Raw genomic sequence first — 11,393 nt, forward strand, 5'->3', positions numbered from 1 at the left:
TGGGAGAAATCCAATGGCACCAAATAGACCATTCATAGGCAGCCAGGCAAGGGGCTGTTTCAAACGAAAGGTCTAGGTTTTTATTTCACATTTTTATTCCACAGTGCTCAGGCCACACAAGGCTCTTGCAGCGATTTACAGTAACATGATTCAGTCTACACGGGGAGTGCATTTATTTACTTGGTCTGCTGAAGCCTTATGTGAACGGCACCAGATTGCAGAGAGATGCCATCGCAGCAGAATAGCTCATTTGTCGATCAGAAACACGTAACCACAGTGAAATGCTGGTCTTCAGTTCAAGGAGTAGCACAGCCCTTTACTCTCTTGCTGTAATGTGTATGGGTTGCTCGTGCGTAAGTTGCCGCCTCTCCAGGCTTTGTTGGCTTGCTAAACCTTTCAGTCTGGACAGCCCTTCACTTCGTGGCTGCCTCAGTCGCTAGCAGAATCCGTCAGTGGGCGTTTCTTAAATCTTTTCCAATATAAAAGTTGTTTGACACCCAGTCTCCTCCTACTCTCTCTGCGCGGAAGTCTTCTGCGCAGGGTGGGCGTGGGTAGCGGAGGACCCGTGCTCTCCCCGCTGGTGTCCGGTGAAGAGTCCTGGGGCCCTCTTGCCGATTCCCCCATCAGCCCCTCTATATCCCTGGTGTTGCGCTGATTTGCTTCCCCATCTGCGGAGCTGCCTCTCTCCCTGCTGGGCCCTTCTCCAGCATCATTTGAGAGCCTTCCCTCCGTCTCTAGCTCCGATGTCAGTTCCCTGACACTTGCCTTCCCCATCTTGCCAGCGGGCGGTTCTGAAAGTATGATTTGAGTTAAATTGTAATGGGAAGCCACCCCCCTTGGAGATTCCCAGACTGAAAGGCTCTCGTCATCATCTACCCATTTCTATTATCATTTTTTGCTTAATGCACTTAAACCAATTTTAAATTTATTTTAATTCCAAAATAAATTTATTACCACAGCTGTGAAAATAAAAACTAATTTGTCATGCTCCAATACATTTCCATGACCTTTTCAAATACATTGATTGCCACCACTGCCCAATGATTTTTTTTAAAACATGCAAACAAATACAAATGTGACGTTTCTCCACCCATAACCAGTAATTTCCATTTGAACTGATGTGTTCCATTTTTATTTCGCCAAGTGGAAAATTGATTATCTCTCCCCCCCCCCCGCGACTGACATTTTCCCTAGCTGTATTTTAGATAAAACAGGATACCTGTTCACTTGAGGTCAGCCATTGAAACCTCTAAACATTTGTTGCATAGAAATGTAGTTTGATAGATGAATGACGTGCAGAAAGCAGCAAAACACACTTTTTTTAAAAAAAATCCAACTCCAACGTTGCTGTCTCCCTGTTCATTTTTCACTACGCTTATACTGACAATCACTTTTTTAAAACAAAAACAAAAAACCCATTTCTTTCTTTACTTGTAACAAGAACACAAACTGGATCGTGCTACACTGATGCCAACCACAGTCTCAGAGTCCACCTTCGCTTTGACTCCATGGGGACTTTATGTGAAGAACAGGACTGGGGCTGTGCAGAAACCTTTCATAGAATCATAGAATCCTAGAGTTGGAAGAGACCACAAGGGCCATCGAGTCCAACCCCCTGCCAAGCAGGAAACACCACCAGAGCACTCCTGACATATGGTTGTCAAGCCTCTGCTTAAAGACCTCCAAAGTAGGAGACTCCACCACACTACATAATCATGTTACTAAGGACCCTGAAGAGCATGCTGTCACATTCAAGATGCCCGAATTCCCCCTCAAAACCCTTTGCCTGTCTCCCTCAGAGACACTCCCCCCCTCATGTTGTGCTTGGACCCCTGGCCCAACCCCAGACTCACCCAAACCCCTTAGGACAAGACCTGGCAAGAATGCATTCTGTGGAGGAGTGCTTGCCTGGCAAGTAATTGAAAATATATTATTTTTATTCCAAATGCCACCAGAGCTTTATTAAAACATGCTGCTATTTTGATAAGTCACTGTTGTTCAGGCCACATTTTTCATTTGAAATTGTGTTGATCAGAATTTGTTGTGCTGCATATCTTTTGTCAGCAGCCCCGAGGTTGCTTTTTTTGAAGGAAAAAAAAGGAATTGCATTGAAAAATAAACGGATAAAATAGAAGCAAACGAATGAATTCATTTCTTGATATTCATTTCCCTCGCAGCTTTGAACTGAATGCATCAAATAACTTTAGTCTCCTGAGAGAGTAGTCCAATCTCTCAATCTCTCAGAGACGAAACACTAATAATTATTCTCTACAGTAACCTTGCTGAGGCGCAGATGGTTGGTATTTGTAGTTATTTACAGCAGCACAGGCCACAGGAACCAAGAAACAAGGGCTTTGTTTCCCAGCAGAAAGGGGAAGGCACCAATCTGAGCACTTAGCTGCTCGGCTACTTCCCGGCTGGGGGAGCACAGCCACCACGCCTGCAGTTTGGCACCATCATTAAGAACTATGTTCTTTCTTGCTGCCTACCTCACCCAAGGGAGTCTGCCAAGCCTTTAAGCACAGTTACAGGATCAGATTCCTATAGGAGTTGTATTGCATACTTATAATGGAATTATTTCACTTCAATACACGTACTACCGCAGTTCATGGCGGGGGGGAGGAAGAGATGTGAAGGGACAGGAAGAGTCTGATGGGGGTTGCTGAGAAGCCTTATTTTAGATAATTACCGAATGTGTCTGCCCTCAGAAGACTTGCTTTGTCAGGAGCCTAATCGCTGTTTCTAACTTGTATACCTTGCTAGTTCCCCCATGGCTGATGTTATGACAGCAGCTGCATGGCTGTACAGATCATGCCATATGGCTAAGTCACAAAAGGGATGGGGAGCCTACCTAAATGCAAGTGTTCATCCGATTCTATTTTTATTCATTTTCAGCAGCAGCAACAAACCTGAAAGAACACTGGAACAGTGTCTTGCAGCTGAATATAGTTGTGGAGATTGACAGTGGTTTTCTAACAGACCTGATGTCATGAAACTGCCCTGCAAGTTAAGAGGAGGCACCCAAGTTGCCAACAGAGAAGATGTGGCTTAGGAGGCACCACACAGACCTGATGATCCAGCAGCACACATCTGGAGAGGAGTTGACCAGGGAGCACAACCAGACACAAATCAAGGGTCCAGCTGGAGCTCCCTCAGCAGTCAGCCCCACCACCTGCCATGACCCTACGTTTACTCAGTCCTTCTTGCCTGAGCAGCTGCAAAGAAACCAACAGAGCACTGGATGAGTGCCATGTTCAGACTTTTGGGCATTGAATTACAAGAGGATCTGTCCTGGAGGGTCAACACAAGGGGGCTTGTGAAGAAGGCGCAGCAGAGACTGTACTTTTTGAGAATACTAAGGAAAAACCATCTTCCGCAGAAACTGCTGCTTGCCTTCTATCACTGTGCCATTGAGAGCGTGCTTACTTATGGCTTATGTGTGTGGTACGGAAGCTGTACTATCCAGGACAGGATGGGGTTGTGCAGGGTTGTTAAGGCAGCAGAGAGCATTGTTGGCTGCCCACTCTCCACCTTAGAGCAGATTTATGCCACAAGGTGCCATAGGAAGGCACTGGACATAGTAAAAGATCCATCGCATCCTGGTCACTGTCTCTTCGAGCTCTTGCCGTCGGGACGGAGATACAGGACAATGAAGACAAGAACGAGCCGTCTTAAGAACAGCTTCTTCTCCAGAGCGATCTCGGCCCTGAATGGGAAGCCCGGACTTTGAAAGTCATCTAATCTCCCTTGCTGTATTATACTGTATTGTTTAATTAGTGTTTTTATGGAGCAGCCAAGTAATTTCGTTGTCCCCGAAGGGGGCAATGACAATAAAGATATTATTATTATTATTATTATTATTATTATTATTATTATTATTATTATTATTATTATTATTATGTTCTAAGCTAGATGTCAGGAGTCCAGTCCCCAGCTTGAGTGAGCATAGTTAATTAAAAAGGATGATTTATTGTCAAAAGAAACAGATATATCTGGACGGCTTTAACACAGCCTCCACCACCATCATCAATCAATCAATCAATCAATCAATCAATCAATCAATATGACCCTTCTGGAGACTGCTTCCGGTGTGACCAGAAGCAACTGAACTTTTGCTTCACACATCTTTTGTTTTGCTTCCTATCTTGAAGTCTTCCCATTTGTCGAGACCTTGGACTGAGTGGGTCAGCTCCCTCCTCCTCCCCATTCCCTGAGAAGCTGTCTCTTAACTCTTTCCTGCCTGTTTGTGCTTCTGGCGAGCTTTGACCGCGTTCTAGCTTGCTCCCCGCCATTCCCTTATCAGCCGGCATTCCAAGGGGCGGGGGAATTGGCACTAGTCAATGCTCATCCTGCGTGGCAGTTAACCCTCCCTGTTCTTGGCTGCTTTCTTCAGTTGGCAACAACCTTTCCCTGGGAGCTGGCTCATTCATGACACTAGAGCATTTACAATTTAAAGAGGTGAGCCTTACTAAAGGGAGACAGGGGTCACTTCATACATCAGAGCCTGGTCACCTTGGCTCTGGAAGTTGTCAAAGCACACTGTCAGTCGAAGATCTGGCAAACGTTCTGGAGCTTATATCCTGCAAATGTTTCCCTTGAGGGTTTTTTTTCTGCACCACCATCCCATTTTTATCCAGCTAAAATTTCCATTGCCTGAAACTTTCTCCCTGTCCTGTCCAACTCTGGTCTGTCCCACAGGCCCCCCAAAACACAACAGATGTAAGAGGTTCGACAGAAGCATCCCATCCCATGATGTACATAGTATATCACTTTTCCCTCTGTTCCCTCTGGTGCAACAGGTTTTGGGAGGTTTTTGAAATCCAAAAGCATGCAAAATTTACCAGAATTAAAAGCAAAAGGAATGTATGCCTCACGGGTTGTATCCTTTCCTCAAGAAAGAAAAAGAAAAATCCTTAACTTTCCTAAAAAGAAAAAGTTATTAGTCTGTGAAACAAAAAAAAAAAAGGAAAGTTACCCTGCCCACTCACACATACAAAGAGACAGCAAGAAGAAAACAAATAAATTCTTCCAATTTTCAAGTTTTTTCACCTAGCAATCTGGAGGTACTTCTTATTCACTGCAGGCAACCACGCACTGAGTCTATGCAAGCCTGCTGTCCACACTGACATCACTTGGGAAAAGGAGGCAGGTGTGGTTTAACTTGATGCTACTGTACCAAACACTAGGGGAGTCACAGGCAGGAAAACAGGTCTACTTCCCTTAGTATCGCAAGATTGCCATGACAGTGCTTGGACTAAAATTGTCAACCAAAAGCTTTACTTTTCTGGTTTATTACCACAACAGTTATTAACAGTGGGCTTCAGTAAAGCAAACAATTTAATTAGACAGTGCCTATATGATATGGAGTGACAGAACAATTTGGCCACAATAAGGAAATGTTGTCCATAGTTATGATTATTTTCCACCTAGGCATTTTGACACTTTGGCACTCTATTTGCAAAATTTAACAATCCCCAAATAGTGACAAGCTTTCGCTTTTGCAAGATTGAATATGCTGTACAGTGGTGCCCCACAAGACGAATGTCTCGCAAGATGGAAAACTCGCTAGACGAAAGAGTTTTCCGTTTTGGAGGTGCTTCGCAAAACGAATCTCCTATGGGCTTGCTTCACAAGACGAAAATGTCTTGCGAGGTCCTGCGGGTTTTTTCCCTTTCCCCCCCTTTTTCTAAGCCACTAAGCCGCTTATCAGCTGATCCGATAAGCTGATACGCTGCTAAAAGCCGCTAATAGCGCTAATCCGCTAATCCGTCAATGGGCTTGCTTCGCAAGACGAAAAAACCGATAGACGAAGAGAATCACAGAACGGATTCTTTTCGTCTTGCGAGGCACCACTGTACGTACTTGAGGGTCGATTTCAAAAAATTCCACTGGAAAAACAGTTATGTCCCTGTGGAGGGGGCAGTATTGAGTCAGTGGCTCATGTGCTTTTCTGGCTTGCTTTATAAAGATTTGAGGAGTGAGGCTATTACCCCTCTACTATTGTCCATGTCGACTGACTCAACCAATACTACTGTGTCCTTTCTTTTAGCAGATCAAGATGATCATGTGACAGCAAAAACTGCAAGGTTTTTAGCGGGGGCAATTAGAATAAGATCTATTATTGGATTATTGGTGTAAACCTCCAAAATGTACTTTGTATAGTTAAGTTTTTATCTCTATCTTCAGTACGTTTTATTTTATTTTATTGTTATGGCTAGTGGCTGATGCAAATAAAGATTCTTCTGATTCTGATTCTCACTTGCAGTGGCATATGCTAAGCAAGGTGAACTGGGCAAGACCTACGCTATATAGGAAATGGAGAGAAAAGAAGTGAAAACACCAATAATGGCAAACTGAAGACATCACAATGTAGAGTAAGTGGAAGATCTAATTGATCTTCAGAGTCGTTCCTTGCAGGTTTTACTCACATTGTACAGCACTGTAGTCCATCCTTCCATGGTGATGCACTGGAAGACAGTCAACACAGCAAAGAGGATGTTGTCAAACTGGGTGATCCCGTCGTTGGGACCAATCCACTCTCTGCACTCATAACCTGCAGGGCATCCCTGCACCCCACAGGGATGAGGCGGGTCCAACTCTTGTAATTCACCTGAAATCACACACAGGTTAAACCAATAGGACACAGGTGAATCAATGGAAAGAAAAAGGAATGCCCCCAAGAGCAGGGGAGACCCACAGTATTGTATAACCTTTATTGCAACCAACCAAATGAATGAATGGATTTTATTATTACGGTCACAGACCAGTTCCGGCTCACTTACAATATCAGGAAAATCATAAAACACAACAGGAATACATTGAATTGCAATTGGGTATAACAGAGACAATACAGATATAGCGGCAGTTAAAAATATATATTAAATCTTGATCACTAAAATATAACCTAAAATTGTTATTTAAAAGCTTAATCATTTTCTTAGCATAGCTTGTTCCCTACGTTTTATGGCAGTCACACAGAATTTGGCCACCCTTAGCGTGATCTCTAGATCCTTGCCCTCTACCAGGCGTTTTAGACATTGAAGTTTGGACCCATTTGGAGATTTTTGTATAACAGAAGTGATAAATACCGAGCATATATCCCTGTAGAAATGGCAGCGTAACAAGACATAAGAGAGTTTCTACCTCCATCGAGCTCGTTCGTGGGCAGACTCGTTCCACGTATGGTTTACCCTCGAATCTGCCCTGCAATAAGGCAGATGGCAGCATGTTGAATCTAGCGAGGGTATTTGGGTATTTGTAATTTTGACAAATAATTTGCTGGGGTAAATCCTCTCCCATTATCTTTTATTGGTGGGTGTTTATTCATCTCGCTCACGTGGCATTGCAGTTCCACATCCAACCCAAATGTTACAGTGCTGTGGGCAAACTTCTGAGTTCTCCAGAACTCTTCATCTGTCAAGATACAGAATGAAACAACAAAAAGGAAGGGGCCATCACACACACACACACACACACACACACACACCTCTTGTTTCACTGGACAACTGATGAAAAGTTATAGGGAATTAAAAAAAAACTTGCTCACTGCTCTGTGACCTTTGGTTTGCCCCATAAAAAGGTTGTGACGTTGTAGCTTTCCTGCAGCAAGAATTTCTATGGGAGCACAGTGGATCTCTGTGTGGTTAGCACACATGGATACACACTGCATCCTCTCTCTGTAGGAGGCGGGGCCTCCCCAGCACCAGAATTTTGCCCTCATTGTGTGTTATCCCCAACTGCAATGCAGTCTTGGGGTGGGTGGGTTAAAACTGCTCAATTGCACCTAGAGACTTCCAGTTCCTTATGGGAGGGACTAAGTATTGACCCTCCTCACATGGTCTCACCATTGTGTTCCAGTTACTTTCCCCAAAGAACTCAGTGGGTGCAACTGAGAGCTGAGCCAACAACTATCCAACTAGCTTCACCCAACATCTCCTTGGGTTCAGGTTCTTTGCCACATTCGAGCGGGGCACTAGAGTGTTGCAAATTCTATATTACACACACGCACCCTGCACAAAATGTGGGGATTCAGCAGAGTAAGTGATTTATGAATCTATGCATTTAAAATATCCATTCTCATAACCCCCTTGCCTTAGAAACCCAAAACCTTACAACCACAGCTGCCATCTGGCAGTGATTTGGTTTTCAACAGTATTCTGGTTTCCACTGTGTGGTGCTGGGTGGGGAAGTGTTACAACAACTCAGAATCTTTCCATTTCTCCCCCACCCTCTCATCACAAAATGATTCAGTTAGTGTTTGTGTCCTGAAGTTATCAGGGCTGCCTTGCAAATATCCATGCACCTCGCTGCAAAACACCTACAACTCCCAAAGCAAAATCCTCTCCTCTTGTAGTCGTTTTTGGTGTTGGGAAATCTGGCATAAAACTCCAAACTGTGTGTGCATGCGTATGTTTTAGGGTGAGGTCAGCAAAGAGTAAGGACATTTCCATGAGGATTTCAATTTGATGAACTTTTATTTGGCTTTGCTCTAGTTATCTCCCACTTGCCCTACTGCAATGCACTCTACATGGGGCTACCTTTGAAGGTGATCAGAAAACTACAACTAACACAGAATGCAGCAGCTAGACTGGTGACTGGGAGTGGCCGCGTGGACCACATAACACTGGTCTTGAAAGACCTACATTGGCTCCCAGTACATTTCCAAGCACAACTCAAAGTGTTGATGCTGACCTTTAAAGCCCTAAATGGCCTTGGTCCTGTATACCTGAAGGAGCATCTCCACCCCCATTGTTCAGCCCGGATACTGAGATCCAGCTCCAAGGGCCTTCTGGCAGTTCCCTCCCTGCGAGAAGTGAGGTTACAGGGAACCAGGCAGAGGGCCTTCTCAGTAGTGGCGCCCACCCTGGGGAACACCCTCCCATCAGATGTCAAGGAAATAAACAACTATCTTACTTTTAGTAGACATTTGAAGGCAGCCCTTAGGGAAGTTTAAATGTTTAATGTTTTATCGTATTTTTAATATTCTGTTGGGAGCTGTCCACAGTGGCTGGGGAAACTGAGCCAGATGGGTGGGGTATAAGTAATAAGTTGTTATATTTCAAGACCAGGGAGAAGAGTTGGTGAAAGAAGACTGGAAGAAATTTTTTTTTTTAAATGCATTTTTATTAAAGTTATACACAAAAAACAGACATATATGAAAATACAGAGAAAAAATTACAAAAAAAGAAAAAAAAGAAAAACCACACATCCGGAAAAAAAAACAACAACACACAATCTGAACTTCCCTCCATCCTTTTGATAAGTATCAAATATCTCCTTCCATTACGTATTTGATTTTCAATCTATAGTCTTAAATTCACTCGCTGGTCGTATTGTTCTAACCCCGTCAATTCACTTTAAGCATTTATTCCAATATATTTCCAAAATTTACTCCAATTTTTCAGAAATTTCTGTTCATCCTGATCTCTTATTTTACATGTTAGTTTGTCAAGCTCAGCATAGTTTACCATTCTAATCTGCCAGTCCTTTATGTTGGGGATGGTTTCCACTTTCCAATATTGTGCCAACATAATTCTCGCTGCCGTGGTGGCGTAGAGGAATATCGTCCTATCTTCCTTTTTAATTTCTTTATCCATCATTCCCAACAGGAAGGCTTCAGGCCTTTTGGGAAAGGTATACTTAAATATTTTTTTAAGTTCATTATAAATTAATTCCCAAAAGCCTTTCACCCTTTTTACATGTCCACCATAAATGATATAGGTCACCCTCCACCTCGCCACATTTCCAGCATCTCTTATCTTTTAATCTATACATTTTGGCCAATTTCACAGGAGTGTGGTACCATCTATATAGCATTTTCCAGATGTTTTCTCTCAATGCCATACATGCTGTGAACTTTATGTTACAATTCCAAGCTTCTATCCACCTTTCAAAATCAATATTATAACCAAAGTCAATTGCCCATTTAATCATTGCCTCCTTCACCTCCTCATCTTTTGTGTACCACTCTAGTAATATATCATAAATTCTAGACAGGGTTTTATTATTGCCTTCTATTACTTCTATATTAAATTTTGATTTTTTATCATCAAAACCCGCCTTCCTCTTATCCTCTTTTAACAAATCATTCACCTGGTGGTATTGCAGCCAACCAGTGAATAAATTTTTTATTTCTTCATAAGGTCTGAGTTTGGGCCCTTGGTCAGTTTTTCTTAACATTTCTTCATAGGTGGCGTTTATCTCCTCCATATTTATTTTCTTAATCGTTAAGACCTCTATTGGTGAAATCCACCATGGGGTTTTTCTTTCAAGGAGGTTTTTGTTCCTTTCCCATGCTTGATATAATGGTCCCCTAAAAATATGGTCTAAGAAACTCTTGTGAACTTTTACTTTCCCATACCAAAGGTACGAATGCCATCCGTACCAATTATTAAAGCCTTCCAGATCTAGTAGCTCTCTATTCTCCAGTTTTATCCAATCTTTTACCCAATATATACAGGCCGCTTCATAGTATAAGCTTAGAAGAAGAAATTTAAAGACTATTTAAGAAATATTGTAAAATTAATGAATGTTAGAAGGATGTTGGATAGAAATTAAGGGGTTTCCAGCTGTAATGCTTTAGGAGATACGAAAAAACCGGTTTATAAATGGGTAAAAGCTTAATGGTAAGGATTTGCTGAATTAACAAATTGAAGTGGAATACAAAGAAGGGAGGTATGAGGAGGTCTGGGGAAATAAGTGTAAGGAATATATGTTATGGAAAATTATTTGTTTTTTAACTGTTTTTATGTTGTATTTTGTATTTTGTTTCTTTTTTATTATTTTTTCATTGTTAAATTTTAAAAACTTTAATAAATATCTTTTTTTTAAAAAAAGTAATAAGTTATTTTTTATTATTATCGCGAGCAATGTTTCTGTTGTTATCTTCCTTGAGCCTTTTGGGGTGGAGGTCTGGGGAAGGGGCGCTAGCTCCTGGGGGCCAAGCCCTTTTGCCCCCCGGCAACATTTTTGGGGTGGGGGCCACATCCCCACCCCCAATGTCCAAAAAGCAGAGAGGCAATCATCGTGCGACTCCAGGGGCCAACTCCTTCACCTCCTCCTCCTGTGGTAGGAAAGGAAAATCGAAGCAGCCTCCCGCCAGCAATGGCACCAAGATGCAACTAGAGGAGGAGCCACATGCCGTAGGGTGAATCGGTGCCTTGGTGGCCACCCTGGAAGGCCCTGATGACTTCCTGTGTTTGCCATGGTGGCACCTGAGAAGTCAAAGGCTAGAACTAAGCTGGAAAAGTAGAGGGGATATGGGACGTTCCTCACCTGAATTGTTTACGTAGCAAGCCCGGTGAAGCTTTCCACTGTAGAACTCCAGGCCAATGATGGCAAACATCAGGATGGCGAAGAAGAGGAGGAGACCGATCTGCAGGAGAGGCACCATT

The 11,393-nt window shown here is 42.9% G+C and overlaps 1 protein-coding gene across 1 annotated transcript in view; it reads right to left on the minus strand.

The window, feature by feature from the left end:
* The window catches only part of CACNA1E (calcium voltage-gated channel subunit alpha1 E), a gene marked incomplete at its 5' end in the record, with an annotated part of 230,218 nt that extends 218,826 nt beyond the window's left edge, over positions 1 to 11,392 (minus strand). Inside the window, 2 exons of the mRNA XM_082227021.1 lie at positions 6,429 to 6,610; positions 11,275 to 11,392. Of these exons, the coding sequence (XP_082083147.1) occupies positions 6,429 to 6,610; positions 11,275 to 11,392 (300 nt within the window). The remainder of the gene's footprint in view (positions 1 to 6,428; positions 6,611 to 11,274) is intronic.
* Between the last annotated feature and the right edge of the window lies 1 nt (position 11,393).

The sequence above is a fragment of the Podarcis vaucheri genome, assembly GCF_965113315.1.
Source record: "Podarcis vaucheri genome assembly, chromosome: 6".
In the NCBI taxonomy this organism is placed as follows: domain Eukaryota; kingdom Metazoa; phylum Chordata; class Lepidosauria; order Squamata; family Lacertidae; genus Podarcis; species Podarcis vaucheri.